At 40.4% G+C, this 13,180-nt stretch overlaps 1 protein-coding gene across 4 annotated transcripts in view; it reads right to left on the bottom strand.

The window, feature by feature from the left end:
* Nucleotides 1-13,180, bottom strand: part of LOC120731124 (protein FAM126B-like) — a 50,057-nt gene that overhangs the window by 14,696 nt on the left and 22,181 nt on the right. For all 4 annotated transcript variants that reach the window (XM_040027952.1, XM_040027951.1, XM_040027954.1 and 1 more), the window contains 5 exons: nt 9,177-9,258; nt 7,288-7,389; nt 5,342-5,521; nt 2,132-2,212; nt 96-211 (listed from right to left, as the gene is read on the bottom strand). In XM_040027952.1, the coding sequence (XP_039883886.1) occupies nt 96-211; nt 2,132-2,212; nt 5,342-5,521; nt 7,288-7,389; nt 9,177-9,227 (530 nt within the window). In that variant the 5' untranslated portion in view covers nt 9,228-9,258. The remainder of the gene's footprint in view (nt 1-95; nt 212-2,131; nt 2,213-5,341; nt 5,522-7,287; nt 7,390-9,176; nt 9,259-13,180) is intronic.

Below are 13,180 nucleotides of genomic sequence, written 5' to 3'. Positions count from 1 at the left end.
TATGGCGAGTTGCACCACTGCCCCCAATTGAACAAAAAAGGATCTCAGTGTGTATAAACTACAGCTAAACATCTAATCCAAATCTAAATCAGTACCTGTTCTGCGCAGTGAAGGTCTCTCTCTGAGGATGGAGGCCGCTGTACACCACTCTGATCAGGTCATGTTGACAGAGCGCTCCCTCTGTCAGTGCCATTGACCCCAGGCTAGAAGGCTATAAAGAAAAACAGTTCATTAAACATTTCCCAGCTGTGGCACCTTTATAGCATGACAGTAAATGATAAATGGCCCTTTTCTTTGTTTAAATGGAAAACTATAACGAGACTTTGTGAGGAAACGTGTTGAGAAAAATGGAAGCACCAGACTAGGTTTACATGTCACAAAAACAAACTGATGGGACTGTAGAGACAAAGTAATCCAGCTTGTTCATGGCCTGATGTCGTAATTTTTGTTGTTTTGTTTCATTCTCTTTATTTTTATTATACAAAAGAAAGTAAGTATTCACAAAAATTACCCGAGTTAAATTTGTTCATGTATTAGTTCATACATATCATGACAGAAAGCATGACTACTGAACAGTCGGTAAAGCCAATGACTCCTTATTTGACCATTTCATTAAATACGTCATATACTTAAATGGATCAAATCAACAAAACTTGTTCAAAAAGAATTGTTTTTGAATTCTCTTTAGCTAAAAACTCTGAAGGGCACCAGAAATTCTGCAATATTGTGGGGAAAAAAATTCTATAAACAGAGCACTTGTGCATTCATGATCTTGTCATCATACTGATCATAAGACAAGACAGCAGAATTTGCTGTGTGGATCTGTTGTGTAGTTTAGCTGACCAAAACCCAAAGCCTTCAACCTCAATTACACAACATGAATTACCATGTCACGTGGCCTTAAGGATCGTTTTATATCCTCAGCAATGTGACTGCTATATGGTCTGACAATTTTAACTTCCTATTTTAATCCTTGCCGTGTTACAGATCTGATATCTCTAGGTTACCATAAGCACAGAGGATAAACTGAATAATCAAGGTGTATTTCGCTGTCCAGCACTGTGTCATTCCAGAGACAAGCTAAGGTATTCAGGTTAACAAACAAAGTCATCTTAAATCTTCATGTTGAAATAAAAAGAGGAAAAGGTAACGACCGAGTGCGTGGCCTCTTTGGCTATGTCCAAGTGAGGATGTGTCACAAGGCCATTTTATTCTGATGGTGTGCAGACCAAAAGTCACCTCTAAATTGAATTGATATTCTGTCCTAGGTATCTTGTGTGACACTGAGCAGAGAAGGCGAGGCAGTGGCGCTGAGAAAAAACAAAAAGCAAGTGAGCGGAGTGTATGCTAATGCTGGAGGCCAAGGGATAAGGCCACGTGACGTGCAGAGCTGTACTACAGCTGAGGAAGCTTGTTGTGACTCACTCACACATACTCTCTCTCACTCTCTCACACACACACACACACACACCCTCTCCTCCATGCTTTCTTCACTCTCTCAGCATGGAGGATAGAGCCTTTCAAGCTTATAATTACAGCAATAAATCGCCCTCAGCACATGCTACACACTCAAGTCTCATCAACACTCACACGCACAACTCAGAGACAAGCACCTACTGAGGGCTGTCACTCTGTGCTATGAGGAGTAAAAAAGGCTCTAAAATCTGGCTATGAGCTGCCAGTAAACAGTCGGTATGTCCTTTAAAACCTCTTGGTAATGGAATTCCAGGTCAAAGCAACAGTCAATACTGTGTCTGTTGTAGCAGACAGGTCAGAGTTTGCACGAAGCCAGCGTGACCGTGACAGCGACCAAAAGCGACTCAAACACAAAATGAACGAAAGTTGAAATGCTCTCATTTAAAAATCAAAGAAATCGACAAGTGCATAGATTGAACAATCTTTTCTTATTAGATTTTTGAAAGACACAGATCTGGCAGAGAGGGACTAACACATACAGACAGCTAACCCCTCAAGGTGATGTTAATGAAAAAAAAAGTCCTGCAGTGCTGGGATGTTGAGCTGCCACCTTCTAAATAGCTATTTATAGCTATAAACTTATATAGCTTATATAGACTTATAGCTATAAGTCCTTCTGCAACTTGCAGAGCTGCAGTGAAGAAGAGAGGCTTACCTCATGATATATCGATGGTTTGGAGAGAGATGGAATAGTGAAGGAAAGGAGCTTGCTGTTGCCATCTTTGTCCACGATTTCCTGCAAACCCAAAGAAACAGAGAAGGTGTGTTACTGAAGGAATGCAGGTTTGCATTTGAAACAATGATTCTGAAACTGTGAGGTGGGCCTGCTCTGTGGGACATCCACAACCTTTTTTTTTTTTTTTTTTTTTTTTTTTTTAAATCAGCTACAGAATTAGGTATATCAAATAAAGTTTGAAAACCACTAAGAACAGCCTTGTACACAGTTAGAAATAGCTTGATCTTTGTGGCATAGTGCAGTATCCTGCTGGAAGCAGCCATCAGAAGATGGGTACACTGTGGTCATAAAGACATGGACAATGTCAGGAAAAGCCAACAAGGTCCAAACTGTGCCAAAAAATATCTTCCACTCTATTACACCAGCAGCAGCCTTAATACAAGACAGGTGGATCCCTGCTTTTCATGTCGTTTACTCTAAACTCTGGCCCTACAGTCTGAATGTTGCAGCAGAAATCAAGACTTATCAGACCTGGCAACATTTTTCCAGTCTTCTATTGTCCAGTTCTGGTGAATTGTAGCCTCAGTCCGTTCTTAGTGGAGACAGAACGGATACCTAGTGTGAATGCCTGCTGTTGCAGTCCATCTGTTTCAATGTTCAACATGTTGCATGTTCAGAGATGCTTCTCTGCATACCTTTCTTTTAATGAGTGGTTATTTGAGTTTGTGTTGCTTTCATGTCATTCTGAAGCAACCTACAATGCCGGTCACTGCATAGTTTCTCTTTTTCTTAGCATGTAAACCCTAGAGATGGTTGGTTGGGAAAATCCCAGCTGTTTCTGCAATACTCAGACCAGCCGTATGACATCAAAAACGCCAAAAGTGTCACATTCAGAGTCACTTAAATCACATTGTTCCACATCCTGGAACAATGTGGTTTAAGCACATTTAAGCAGGTGATCTTCATCATTTCTACATGCCCAAACGCTGCCATGTGATTGGCTGATTAGATATTTGTAAGCAACTGAACATGTGTACTTAAAGAAGAGGCTGATGAGTGTATATTAAGCTTGTAAATGTGATTTTTTTTTCCCTCTGTGGTGGTTAAGGTGCAAACATTTATCAGTACTGTTGTAGAACCGCCTATCACGCACGCGGTTAAGCCTGGTGTTCGTCTATTCTGCTGGCAGATTAAATGTCACTGCCAGAACCGGCGCCACTCAATTCCAATTTCACACTGCAATGGGTTACACAAAGATTAACGCTTCCCTGAGAATGATGCCATTTCTACAAGTAAGACCTGATTATCTGTGTTCCTGATATATATTAAAAAGAGGAAAAAATAAACATTTACGGATGTACATGAGAACATTTGTGAAAATTTCTCATTTCCCAGATTTACCCTGAAATTCAATTATGAGCAGCTCAATAGGACTCAAGTGGCTATTACATGTGAGCTGTACGGACACTGTTAACAGAATGAGTAAAGTTGAGACAACTTTTCTTGTTTCAGTTTGATCTCTCGCCCCATCCCCCTTACACTAATCAAAGTGGTGAGCTTTTCTGGTTTTTCAGAGAATCTTTCTTATCTGCACTTCTTGAATTTGTTGTTGATTCATGCCTTGGTGTGCCCTTCACTGGGTAACAGTACATCTCTGAATATCTGCGGTGACTGCTGAAAGTAAGGCTGTTTATCAAGGAGAAGTCATCGCTGAAGACAGGCAAGATGTCAATGAGCACGAGCAGTATGTACCTATGCGTGTGTGTGTGGGGTGAGTGGTATAGACTGAGGGATGAATTATGCATGGATATACCCTTAGCTCTGCTGGCTGTCATGGAGCTCTTTCTATTGATATCTCAAGCTCTTAGCACATTTCCCCAGGGGTGTTTCCTGGTGATGCAATCTATCTGCGCTCGTCCCATTATCCAGGGTTTTCCCTGTAGGTCGTCTTTCAAGTCAACAGACGTTCAACCTTAACAATGTTTCACTTGTATTAGATCTAAAGCACCCGTGATTTCCATTTAAAAAAAATGCACTTTCCCACATTCTTATCCATTTAAATGCATCTTAAGAATTGTAAAAGCTCAAAATAATGCAACGACCTATATTCATCCATATAACCCTATAGCAGTCTAGTCACACCTCACAAATTAACTTCTGCCACCGAGGTTATGGGTTAGGAGGATTACTTGAAACCTTAAGTCTGGATCAATCAACTTTTGACTACTGTGAGACAAAAAGTGTTGATGTTCTCACAACTACAAACTATTACAATCCAAATTCATGCTTGGCATGGTGGGGAAGCTTTAGCTTTGGCAGAGATATCCCTTTATGGATGATGATGATGTTGTAAGAGCAGTCGTCAAACTAGAACCAGAACACCTAATAAGCAGTACTCAAAACTGAGGAGGAAAAAAAAAGCTCAGCAGCAAACAGAAGATACTGGTTATGTTTGCAGGGTAAGCAGTTGACAGATCATGTGAAGGGTTTAACAATGTGAAACTGGACACTGCAGCCACCCTTGCTCCATATTTCAGAATGAGTCTGTCCCTGATTCTGAATTTTGACAGTCAAATCACATTTGGCAGTTCACTGTGAAGATTTGAATAGTCGTTGCTTGTTTGTTTTTACTGTCGGGATACCACATGGATTTGTTGAATTAATGATCCAGGGAGCATTTCAACATTTCGGTTTTTTAAAAAAGTCCTTTAAGGCTAAATTGTATTTAATTTTTAACAATTTGCAAATGAGCCTTAAACAAATGAAACAAAACAAAGATATTAGCATTGCCTGCTAAAAACAAAATAACTGAAATCTCTGTTCAAGTTACTTCACGGCTGATTGCAGGAACTCTACTGGTATGCACTGCAACACTTTATAGTGGACCTGGTTATCCATAAGGTCGCGTTTAAGGCTCAGCCAGTAACAAGACCATCGCTCTGCTACTATCAGAGACTGTTTCAGAGCAGAGTCCCTGCACCTGACGTCATACTTTATGAAGTAAATTCTCACAGTCAGTGTGTCTGTAACATCTCATGCTAAATTTTGCACATAATCCGTGTAAAGGGCATGCTCTAATGTCCAACACTAAGAAGCGAATGATACTTATTTGATAGGGTGTTTAAGTTCTTTTTTTTGTACGAGTTGGGTCATGCTACTGTAACCAGACCCAGAAAGGTGAACACCTACCAAGTTATAAATGCCCAGAAGCAGGGCCTCGATGCAGCCATTGCTCTGACGATCCCTGCTGGCAGTGATGCGCAGATAAACCCACACCAGCTCGGGCAGGAACTGCAGGGTGAAGCGTCGCAAGCGGTCTTCGGAGCTCCGGTACAGCTCGAACAGCTGGTGGCACACAGGCTCCAAGAGCTGGATCACAGATGGAAACAAGAAAATGCAAATTAACAAATTAACACGAGATCTGACACCTTACTGGAATTTACACCATGCTTGTTAGGCTCTCCCAATAAGGCAGTAAACAAAACTAAATATGGAAACTGAACTGTATTTTTCTGTATATAAAATGTTTAATCCATTTATATTTAACCCCAATATCATAAAAACCAATAAAAGCTGTCATTAATACCGTTAACACATAACAAAAACAGTTTATAGAACATCTAAAATGGTCTTCTTTATTTTTGTTATACGGGGGTGTATTTTTAAGCTCCTGGATGCTCATATTAAGCATAGCCAAGTTTCATCAATGAGGTAGTTTCTTCCACTGGCTCCGTATAATGCTGATGAGAGACAGTATCCTTCTCCACCTGCTGTTCAAACCTTCTGTCTGCGAGGAACAGCCAGTAAGATAAAAGCTAGCTTCAAGGGAGGGTGGCTTTAAAGGAAGAGGAGCTAAAACAGCTCGTTTCAGAGAAAGAATGAACTGCTGGGATGCACCAATGCCTGGTATAAGATATAAAGACCTATAGAGTTAAAAATGAGCATAATAGGTCCACTTTAAGATAATTAAATTCATGGAAATGTATGTCTAAGTTAATATTAAAGAACAATAGGTTCAGGATGACTGCTATAAACTGCTATAAACTATTACCTCCCATTAGCCTCAGCAGCAGCCTTTTTATTAGCCTGCAGAAATGGACTCACATAGCTCTCGTTTCAAAACATGAACGAACGCCATTGTAAAGGTAACACGACAGAATGGACAGATGGAGGGAGCGTCTTGCTTCCAGTTGATAGTGCGAGATACATAGAAGCAGAGGGGATAATTCACTACAACGAAAGCCTCGGCAGATGTAGTGTCAGGGGAGGCCAGCTGAGCCACAGCGTTTATACAGTCCAGGGGTCAGTGTGAGTGAATGCCCACACAGCACGACTGTGTAAGTGTGTTGTACATGGCTGACTGGGGAAAAAGGCGGCAAAGAACTTGGCAAGGCATTTGCCCTTCATGTCCTCAGCTTGACAACAAAAAACAACAGCAACAAAAAAAAAAAAACGTGCAAAATTCAAGCACACATTACACTCTCCCCTACTTTATCTCACACACACAGACATGCATGCACTCCTCAATCACTTGTGTCATCATTAATGGGATTGTGCAGCCAGACTGACAGCACTAATGGAAGTTAGATCCCTAGTTGCTTGACACTCAAATTCGACCGTGAAATCGAGGTGAAAACGGGGCCAGAAAGAACTGGAGGCACCAAGTGTGTCATTAGAGCCAAATTAAAGTCCTCTCTCATTGAGTACCTCAGGCCTTTGCTTAGAAACTGTGTCATTAGGTCCCTTTAAAGTACAAAACACCGGTCTAGCTGTGCAGGTGCAAGAAACATCTGCTTAGTAAGAAAAAGATATTGAGGTGCTTGGGCACTGCGGTGACTGTGTCTTTTCCAGCTTTGGCTGCGGACGCTTTAGTTTGTTAGGCAAAGCATTGCATGTGTGTGCATACAGGGAACACAGTGTACCGTCTCACAGGCAACGCAGACGGCACCGCCATTGGGCCTTCCATCATACACAACAGCAGAGTGTGTTGTGGTGTGCATGTACGCCCTGCAGACACGGCTGTGTGTCAAGTTTTTTTGCTCAGTGCCAACAGAAACAACATCATGACTCACAAGCAGCACATTTCCTTGAGCTAAAAACCATCCGTCTGCACGTGCGTGTCCTCCGTGTATTACCTCGTTGTTGGGGTCCTGGATGACTCTGTAGAGAGCTGGGACCAAGGACTTCTTTAGATGAAGGCTGCCGGCGTAGCTGGGGATGTGGGTTTCTGGTAAGGACTAAAGCAAGGAGACACAGAGGACTGTTGAGTGATGCAAACAACTTCTACATCTAGCCACAAAACTAGAGAACAAGTAAAGACCGTGTGTAATTCTACATCCTGTATTCAATTATTTCACAGCACACAGTGACTTAACTGTGTGTCAGCATGCTGTGACATGTAAGAAGTCCCTTGATTAAAAATGGAAGCATCAAAAAAAAAGACTTGAAAAGATCGACTTCCCCAGTCGATGAGTTTGACAATGTGGTAGGTGAAGTAAGAAAAGAAAACTTTTAGGAAAGCATAGCTTTTTGATAAAATAACTCTGAACCTAACAGATTGATGATGTCTGACATCCTCAGAATATCCTGGGGTGAAATCCTTCAAATGGTCAAGATCGTGTTTTGTAGATGACAGACGGCAGCTATAGCCTCTCAGCGTGAGAGTATGATCATTTTGAGGGCAGAACACAATGTGCCTGGTCTGCACCACCATGAGTCATACCATTCTATTCTCATCTTTCCTCCTTTCTCTAGTTTTCTGCTGTCTTTTTCCATTCCTCTTAATGTACTGCACATTATTTCCTTATTTTTAGCTCGTCATCACCTTTGCACTTTTCTGTTTTGTAAATGTGCTGAACAGACTTTTGCATCAGATTTATGATTGCTAAGGTGACAGAAACTTTGTGGCCGTGTCATAACGGTTTAATGCACTGTACAAACCACAGTGCTTAAAGGAACCCATTCCTTCTTCACAGAATGAGAAAGAAAAGTGACATAAACACTTTTTTAAACTAGTCTGGAACACCAAGAGTGAAGCAACATTTATTATTAATTAATTACATTCAACTAACTACTTCAACTGAAACACTACAAATACCAGCAACCCCCCCCAAAAAAAAATCATTTGCATTGCCTATTAGCCAAACTGTCTTAACCCAAATTTTACTGAGTGGGGTCATTTGTGTATATTTTGCATGCCACTGTGATATTTTTAAAGCTATTTTTTCATTATAAGAATATGAATGAAAAAAATAATGAGACGCTTGCTAGCCTGCTATTGTAGTCTTTAGCCTTTTAGATTTGCTATTTGTATTGTTTAAAAAAAAACAAAAAAAACAATTGTTGAGATAATATTAGCCTTTTGTCACTAATAGCTGACAATGCAGCTGAGCTTAAATCTATACTGGAAATGACAAGCGGCACTGTGCAATACATTGAGAAACCGCAAACACAGAAAAACTATTGTTAGCGCTTCACAATTAATGAGTATGTGAAATTGCTTTCAGTATCTACTAGCATTTACAAGAACATGAGGACATGAGGCTGGAACAGCAACTCTTGCACTGTTCTTATATAAAAGCTAACTGATTACTGAAAGCTGAATAATCCCATAATTTATATGCATCCAAAAAAAAGGAAAATAAAAATGTATGTGAAAACATGATGAAGCAGATATAAGCAGCTACTTTGCTTGTGAGTTCAAAGAACAAACTATGCACAGTACATTTTGTGTAGTACAGAGAGGTTATAATGATTAAACACAGCTGATGATAGGCCCGAGTTGACCTAAGCTAGCCACTGTTCTTGCTAGCGTTCACTACATTTAATTAGAATTTACAAAGGACTGAAATGTTAACGAGATGACAGATGCACAGTTTTTACTCTCAACACTCTTCGCCACAGCTGTTACACACACAGTACGCAGTTCCTCTCTCGAAAAAAAAGAGAGAGAAAAAATAGCCTCCAGGAGTAGATTTCATAGTTATGACTCATGAATGAGAGTAGCGCAATCAAGGGCCTTTACCTTGAATTCTGAGAGCCATTCTTCGACAACACTGCGTTCTGAGCCCAGCATCTTCCTCAGAGACACCCCCCCCTTTGGCTGCCTGGTGGACAAACAGAGGCAGAGGAAGGTGGTGGGTACAGTAATGGGAAGGGAGAAAGGAAAACACAGGAGGAGAATGAAGACAGCAATGTCAATTTTATTTACAAGGAACCTTTCATTACACATAACCTCAAGGTGCTTACTACAGAAGATAACATTAAAAAATATGTAGTTTACAATGTCTTAAGGCAATAAACAACACAAAACTTCCCAAAGATTTCAAATACAGAACAGGCAAGTGTATGTACTCCACATAAGTATGAAAATATCCAAGCTGTGACTAAGCCCAATAAAAACCAGGCTTAGTAAAAGCTGTGCTTGGTGCTTTTTGGGCTTCCTTATTAAACAAAATCCCATCTGTTTCTCGATAACAGCTAACATTTAGATTTAGATTTTTCAGTGATAATGAAGGTCAAAAACAAAAGCTCTTTCAGGCAACTCATGTTCATATGTATTTAATAGGACATTTGTATTTTTTACTAGAAAATGAATGTCATTTTTTTCCTTCAAGTGTTACCACATAACCAGCTTCTAACCAGGTTAAATCTTCAGTGTAACCTAAATCGGCCAGATAAAAAGAGAGCTACTTTAATGACACAGAACTCTTCATTTAAGCTCAACATAACTAACCAACTACCGGTAGTTGTGTACTACACACTGGTGATTTTCCTTTGGTGTCAGGTCAAAAGCTCTCTGGTGTGTGCCAACATTTGATTTTATATGCAGGGGAAAAAAACTCTGTACAGTGCAAAGGCAGTACCCCAGAAACCATTTACCTTGGCCTGTGATTATAACCCAGCAACAGCAAAAAACAAAATCATTCTGAAAGACAACATTAAATCTCATAGGGTTTTGAAATAAACAATCAAACATGAAACACAGTGATGCTAAGTGCACATCAGTTCCAGTTAACACAAGCGGCAACATATAAAATCAGCAGCATGCTGTTCTTATCCTCATCACAATGTTATGTAACAAGTCAGCTCGGAGCCAGTACCTGTCACTGCAAACATGAACCACCACAGGAATTCATTTGAGCTTTCACTCTACAATTCAAATCATAGATGACCGAGCTTATGCCTTCTTTCATATATTTGTAACGTCACAGAACGTCACAGAGCAGAACGATATGGTGGTTAAAAATGGCGAGGGTTTTTAACATTTACAAACAGGACATTTTCTAGCTTGTAATTCATAAAGAGAAATCATTAATGGGATAGCATCTTCGGCTTCAGCCGCACAGTTATCCTTGGTTCTCTTCTCCATTTCCAGCAGCTAAAATTAACTTCAGCAAACTGTGCAAAGCCATTTCTCCTACAGAACTCACCCCATGGAAAATATATTCTCATTATTTATCCGGTGAAAAGATTTGCTATGAACGAGACGTGTGTCTCAGCAAGGGAGAGGAACTGTCCGTGTCCGTGTGTGTGTGTGTGTGTGTGGATTGGCTGAGTGAGAGGTGGTGAACAGTCACAGGCAGTGACAGTTTGGATACACACTGAAGGTGATGTTGCATGGACCCAGTGTGCCAAGCTGCCACAGTGACAGAAATAAACAATGCTTATGTAACAGCAGATGCACTCTGCAGCTTAAAATCAAGGCCATCCTCTCTCTTGATTTGACACCAATGCCCTTCACCAAAGACTACCAGGATTAATTTACCATCACTAACCTTTAGGAAAGCTACTAAGGCTACGTTCACACTGCAGGTCCTAAAGCTCAATTCCGATTTTTTGATCAAATCCGATTTTTTGGTCTGCTTGTTCACACTACAAATAATCTGCAGATTATACAATACAAATAAAATGTTCACGTTTCTCCAACGCTGTCTCCCCACAGTTTCACTAACATCTACACGGGATGGCCAGGAAGCGTACGGGATGGCCAGGAAGCGTTCGCGATGGCTTATCGGGCGCTTCTCTGGCGCTGATAATTGGTGTCTGTCTTGTGTCAGTGACGTAAAAGATGGATTTAATGTGACATGACCATTCAAACAGCAGTCGCTTTCTAAAACATCAGATATGTATCGGATTCAGTACCACATACGAAAGTGACCCAGATCGGATTTGAAAATATCGGATTTGTGCCGTTCACACTGTCATGATCGGATATGGGTCGCATAGGGTCAACAAAGTCGGATTTGATGTGCTTTCGCCTACAGTGTGAACGTACCCTAAGAAGAATTATTGCTTAACAAGAATGACAATTAGTCTGACTACTCTCACAACCCAAAGATACACTGTAACATTAAGTTAAAGATGTTGTGCTCTTTCACGTCCACATCCACTTTAATGGCTCTTTAATTGTATTTTAGTAGAAAGACTTTTTTTAAACTAAAAACAAAATTCACATTGCTTATTAGGTCTTGTAAAACCTATTTACTGGCTGAGCTGTGGTCAGACTTTCTGCGAATATGACTCAACATTTAACATAACATCAGCTCGGTCCAGTGCTTTTTCTAGGAAAAACCTCTGAGTCTTCTTTAATGATCTTGTTACTTCGAGGACACTGAACCTTTCTAAAAACTCACTGACGTCTCCTTCCGCCAACCTCTGGTGCTAGAGCGCTGTCTGTTTTGCCCTGGTGCTTTTTGAAAACGAACCCACATTTCTGTGGGAGTGAAAAACTGAAAGGTGCTCAGTGGAAATTGGCAAAATTTAAATGACGAGGAAAATCATGCTGGGAAGAATCTGTACTGCATCTGTGAATTATCTGTGAATTTCTCACAGCAGTCACTCCCAAAGTGACTTATGTCAGTGATTCTAGCTGTGGGGCCAGCAATTTTGCGGTGTTATGCTTCTTACTGGCACAAAAATGTAGATTCTAAATTAAGCATTGGGCGCGGGGGTGGGGTGGGGGGGTGTTACTTCACTCACCTACACTAAACAGTAAAATGATTTTCTCCCTTCCTAACAATATAGAGGTTTATTTATTTGTCAGGCATTCAGCATTTGCTTGGCTTTTCCCCACTTAATTCGTGGTCAGTGATCTTGACCCCTGGAGTCTTTTACAGCATTTGAATGCAGATATCTTATAAATTTCAGCCCATGCAATAGGTTTGTGCCTCAGTTTTGGTGAAGGTGTGGTTTCAGTATTATTTTTTTTTTTGCTGTTGCTTACCACTAACTTGCTGATAGATACGTTTAAATGTGTCATGTGGTCTAAATATGGTGACTTCTGGCCAACGTAAATATACCCAAAACACTAACACACTCCAACACAGTAACACATTAAGTGACACCATTGCCGTCTCCATTTATACACGTGTATGGTGCTGACCACACTCTCAATCGCTCGGTCTTCTGCTCCTGCCTTGTCACAAAAACGTGCCCCCACAGAATGCGACATGTGATAGCAGAGAGTTGCAAATAAACTCATTACAGCTGCATCTGGGTCAGTGTACTGAGATAACACTCTAAAATGTGCAAGTTAACAGAACTGAAAAAGTTCATAAAAACAGAGATTATGCAGGCAGTTACGGCACACAGTACTCTTTAGATTCAACAGCTGCGTGTGGGCAAATTTGGAAATATGCATAAAAATGACTTTGTCAGACACACCAGATTTAGCAAAAAAACTGCTTTTATCTTGTAAGCCTGAAACATTGTAAGACTACATGTGCACAGTCCCACTGCTCACACTGACAGTAAGCCATACTGCTGTGAAACCCCTGTTTAATCTTATTCGTTAAACTCGAATCCTTCCAGGCCAGAAAATGGGCACAAACTCTAAGGCCTGTTTGAATGTACATGCTTTTTTTTTTTTTTTTTTTAATTTAGACCATTCTGCACAGTTTAAATAAAATATAAGTAAAAGGCAAAACTCTGTGTTCTTCCTGCCAACAGATACAGACACCAATAGCTGGATAAAATGAATCAAATGTGGAAAAGCTCTCAGTTGAGCTTCTCTTTTTTTAAATCTAC

The sequence above is a fragment of the Simochromis diagramma genome, unplaced genomic scaffold (genome assembly GCF_900408965.1).
Source record: "Simochromis diagramma unplaced genomic scaffold, fSimDia1.1 OVJJ01000343.1, whole genome shotgun sequence".
In the NCBI taxonomy this organism is placed as follows: Eukaryota; Metazoa; Chordata; class Actinopteri; order Cichliformes; family Cichlidae; genus Simochromis; species Simochromis diagramma.
This window is presented reverse-complemented; position numbering and strand designations above follow the sequence as displayed.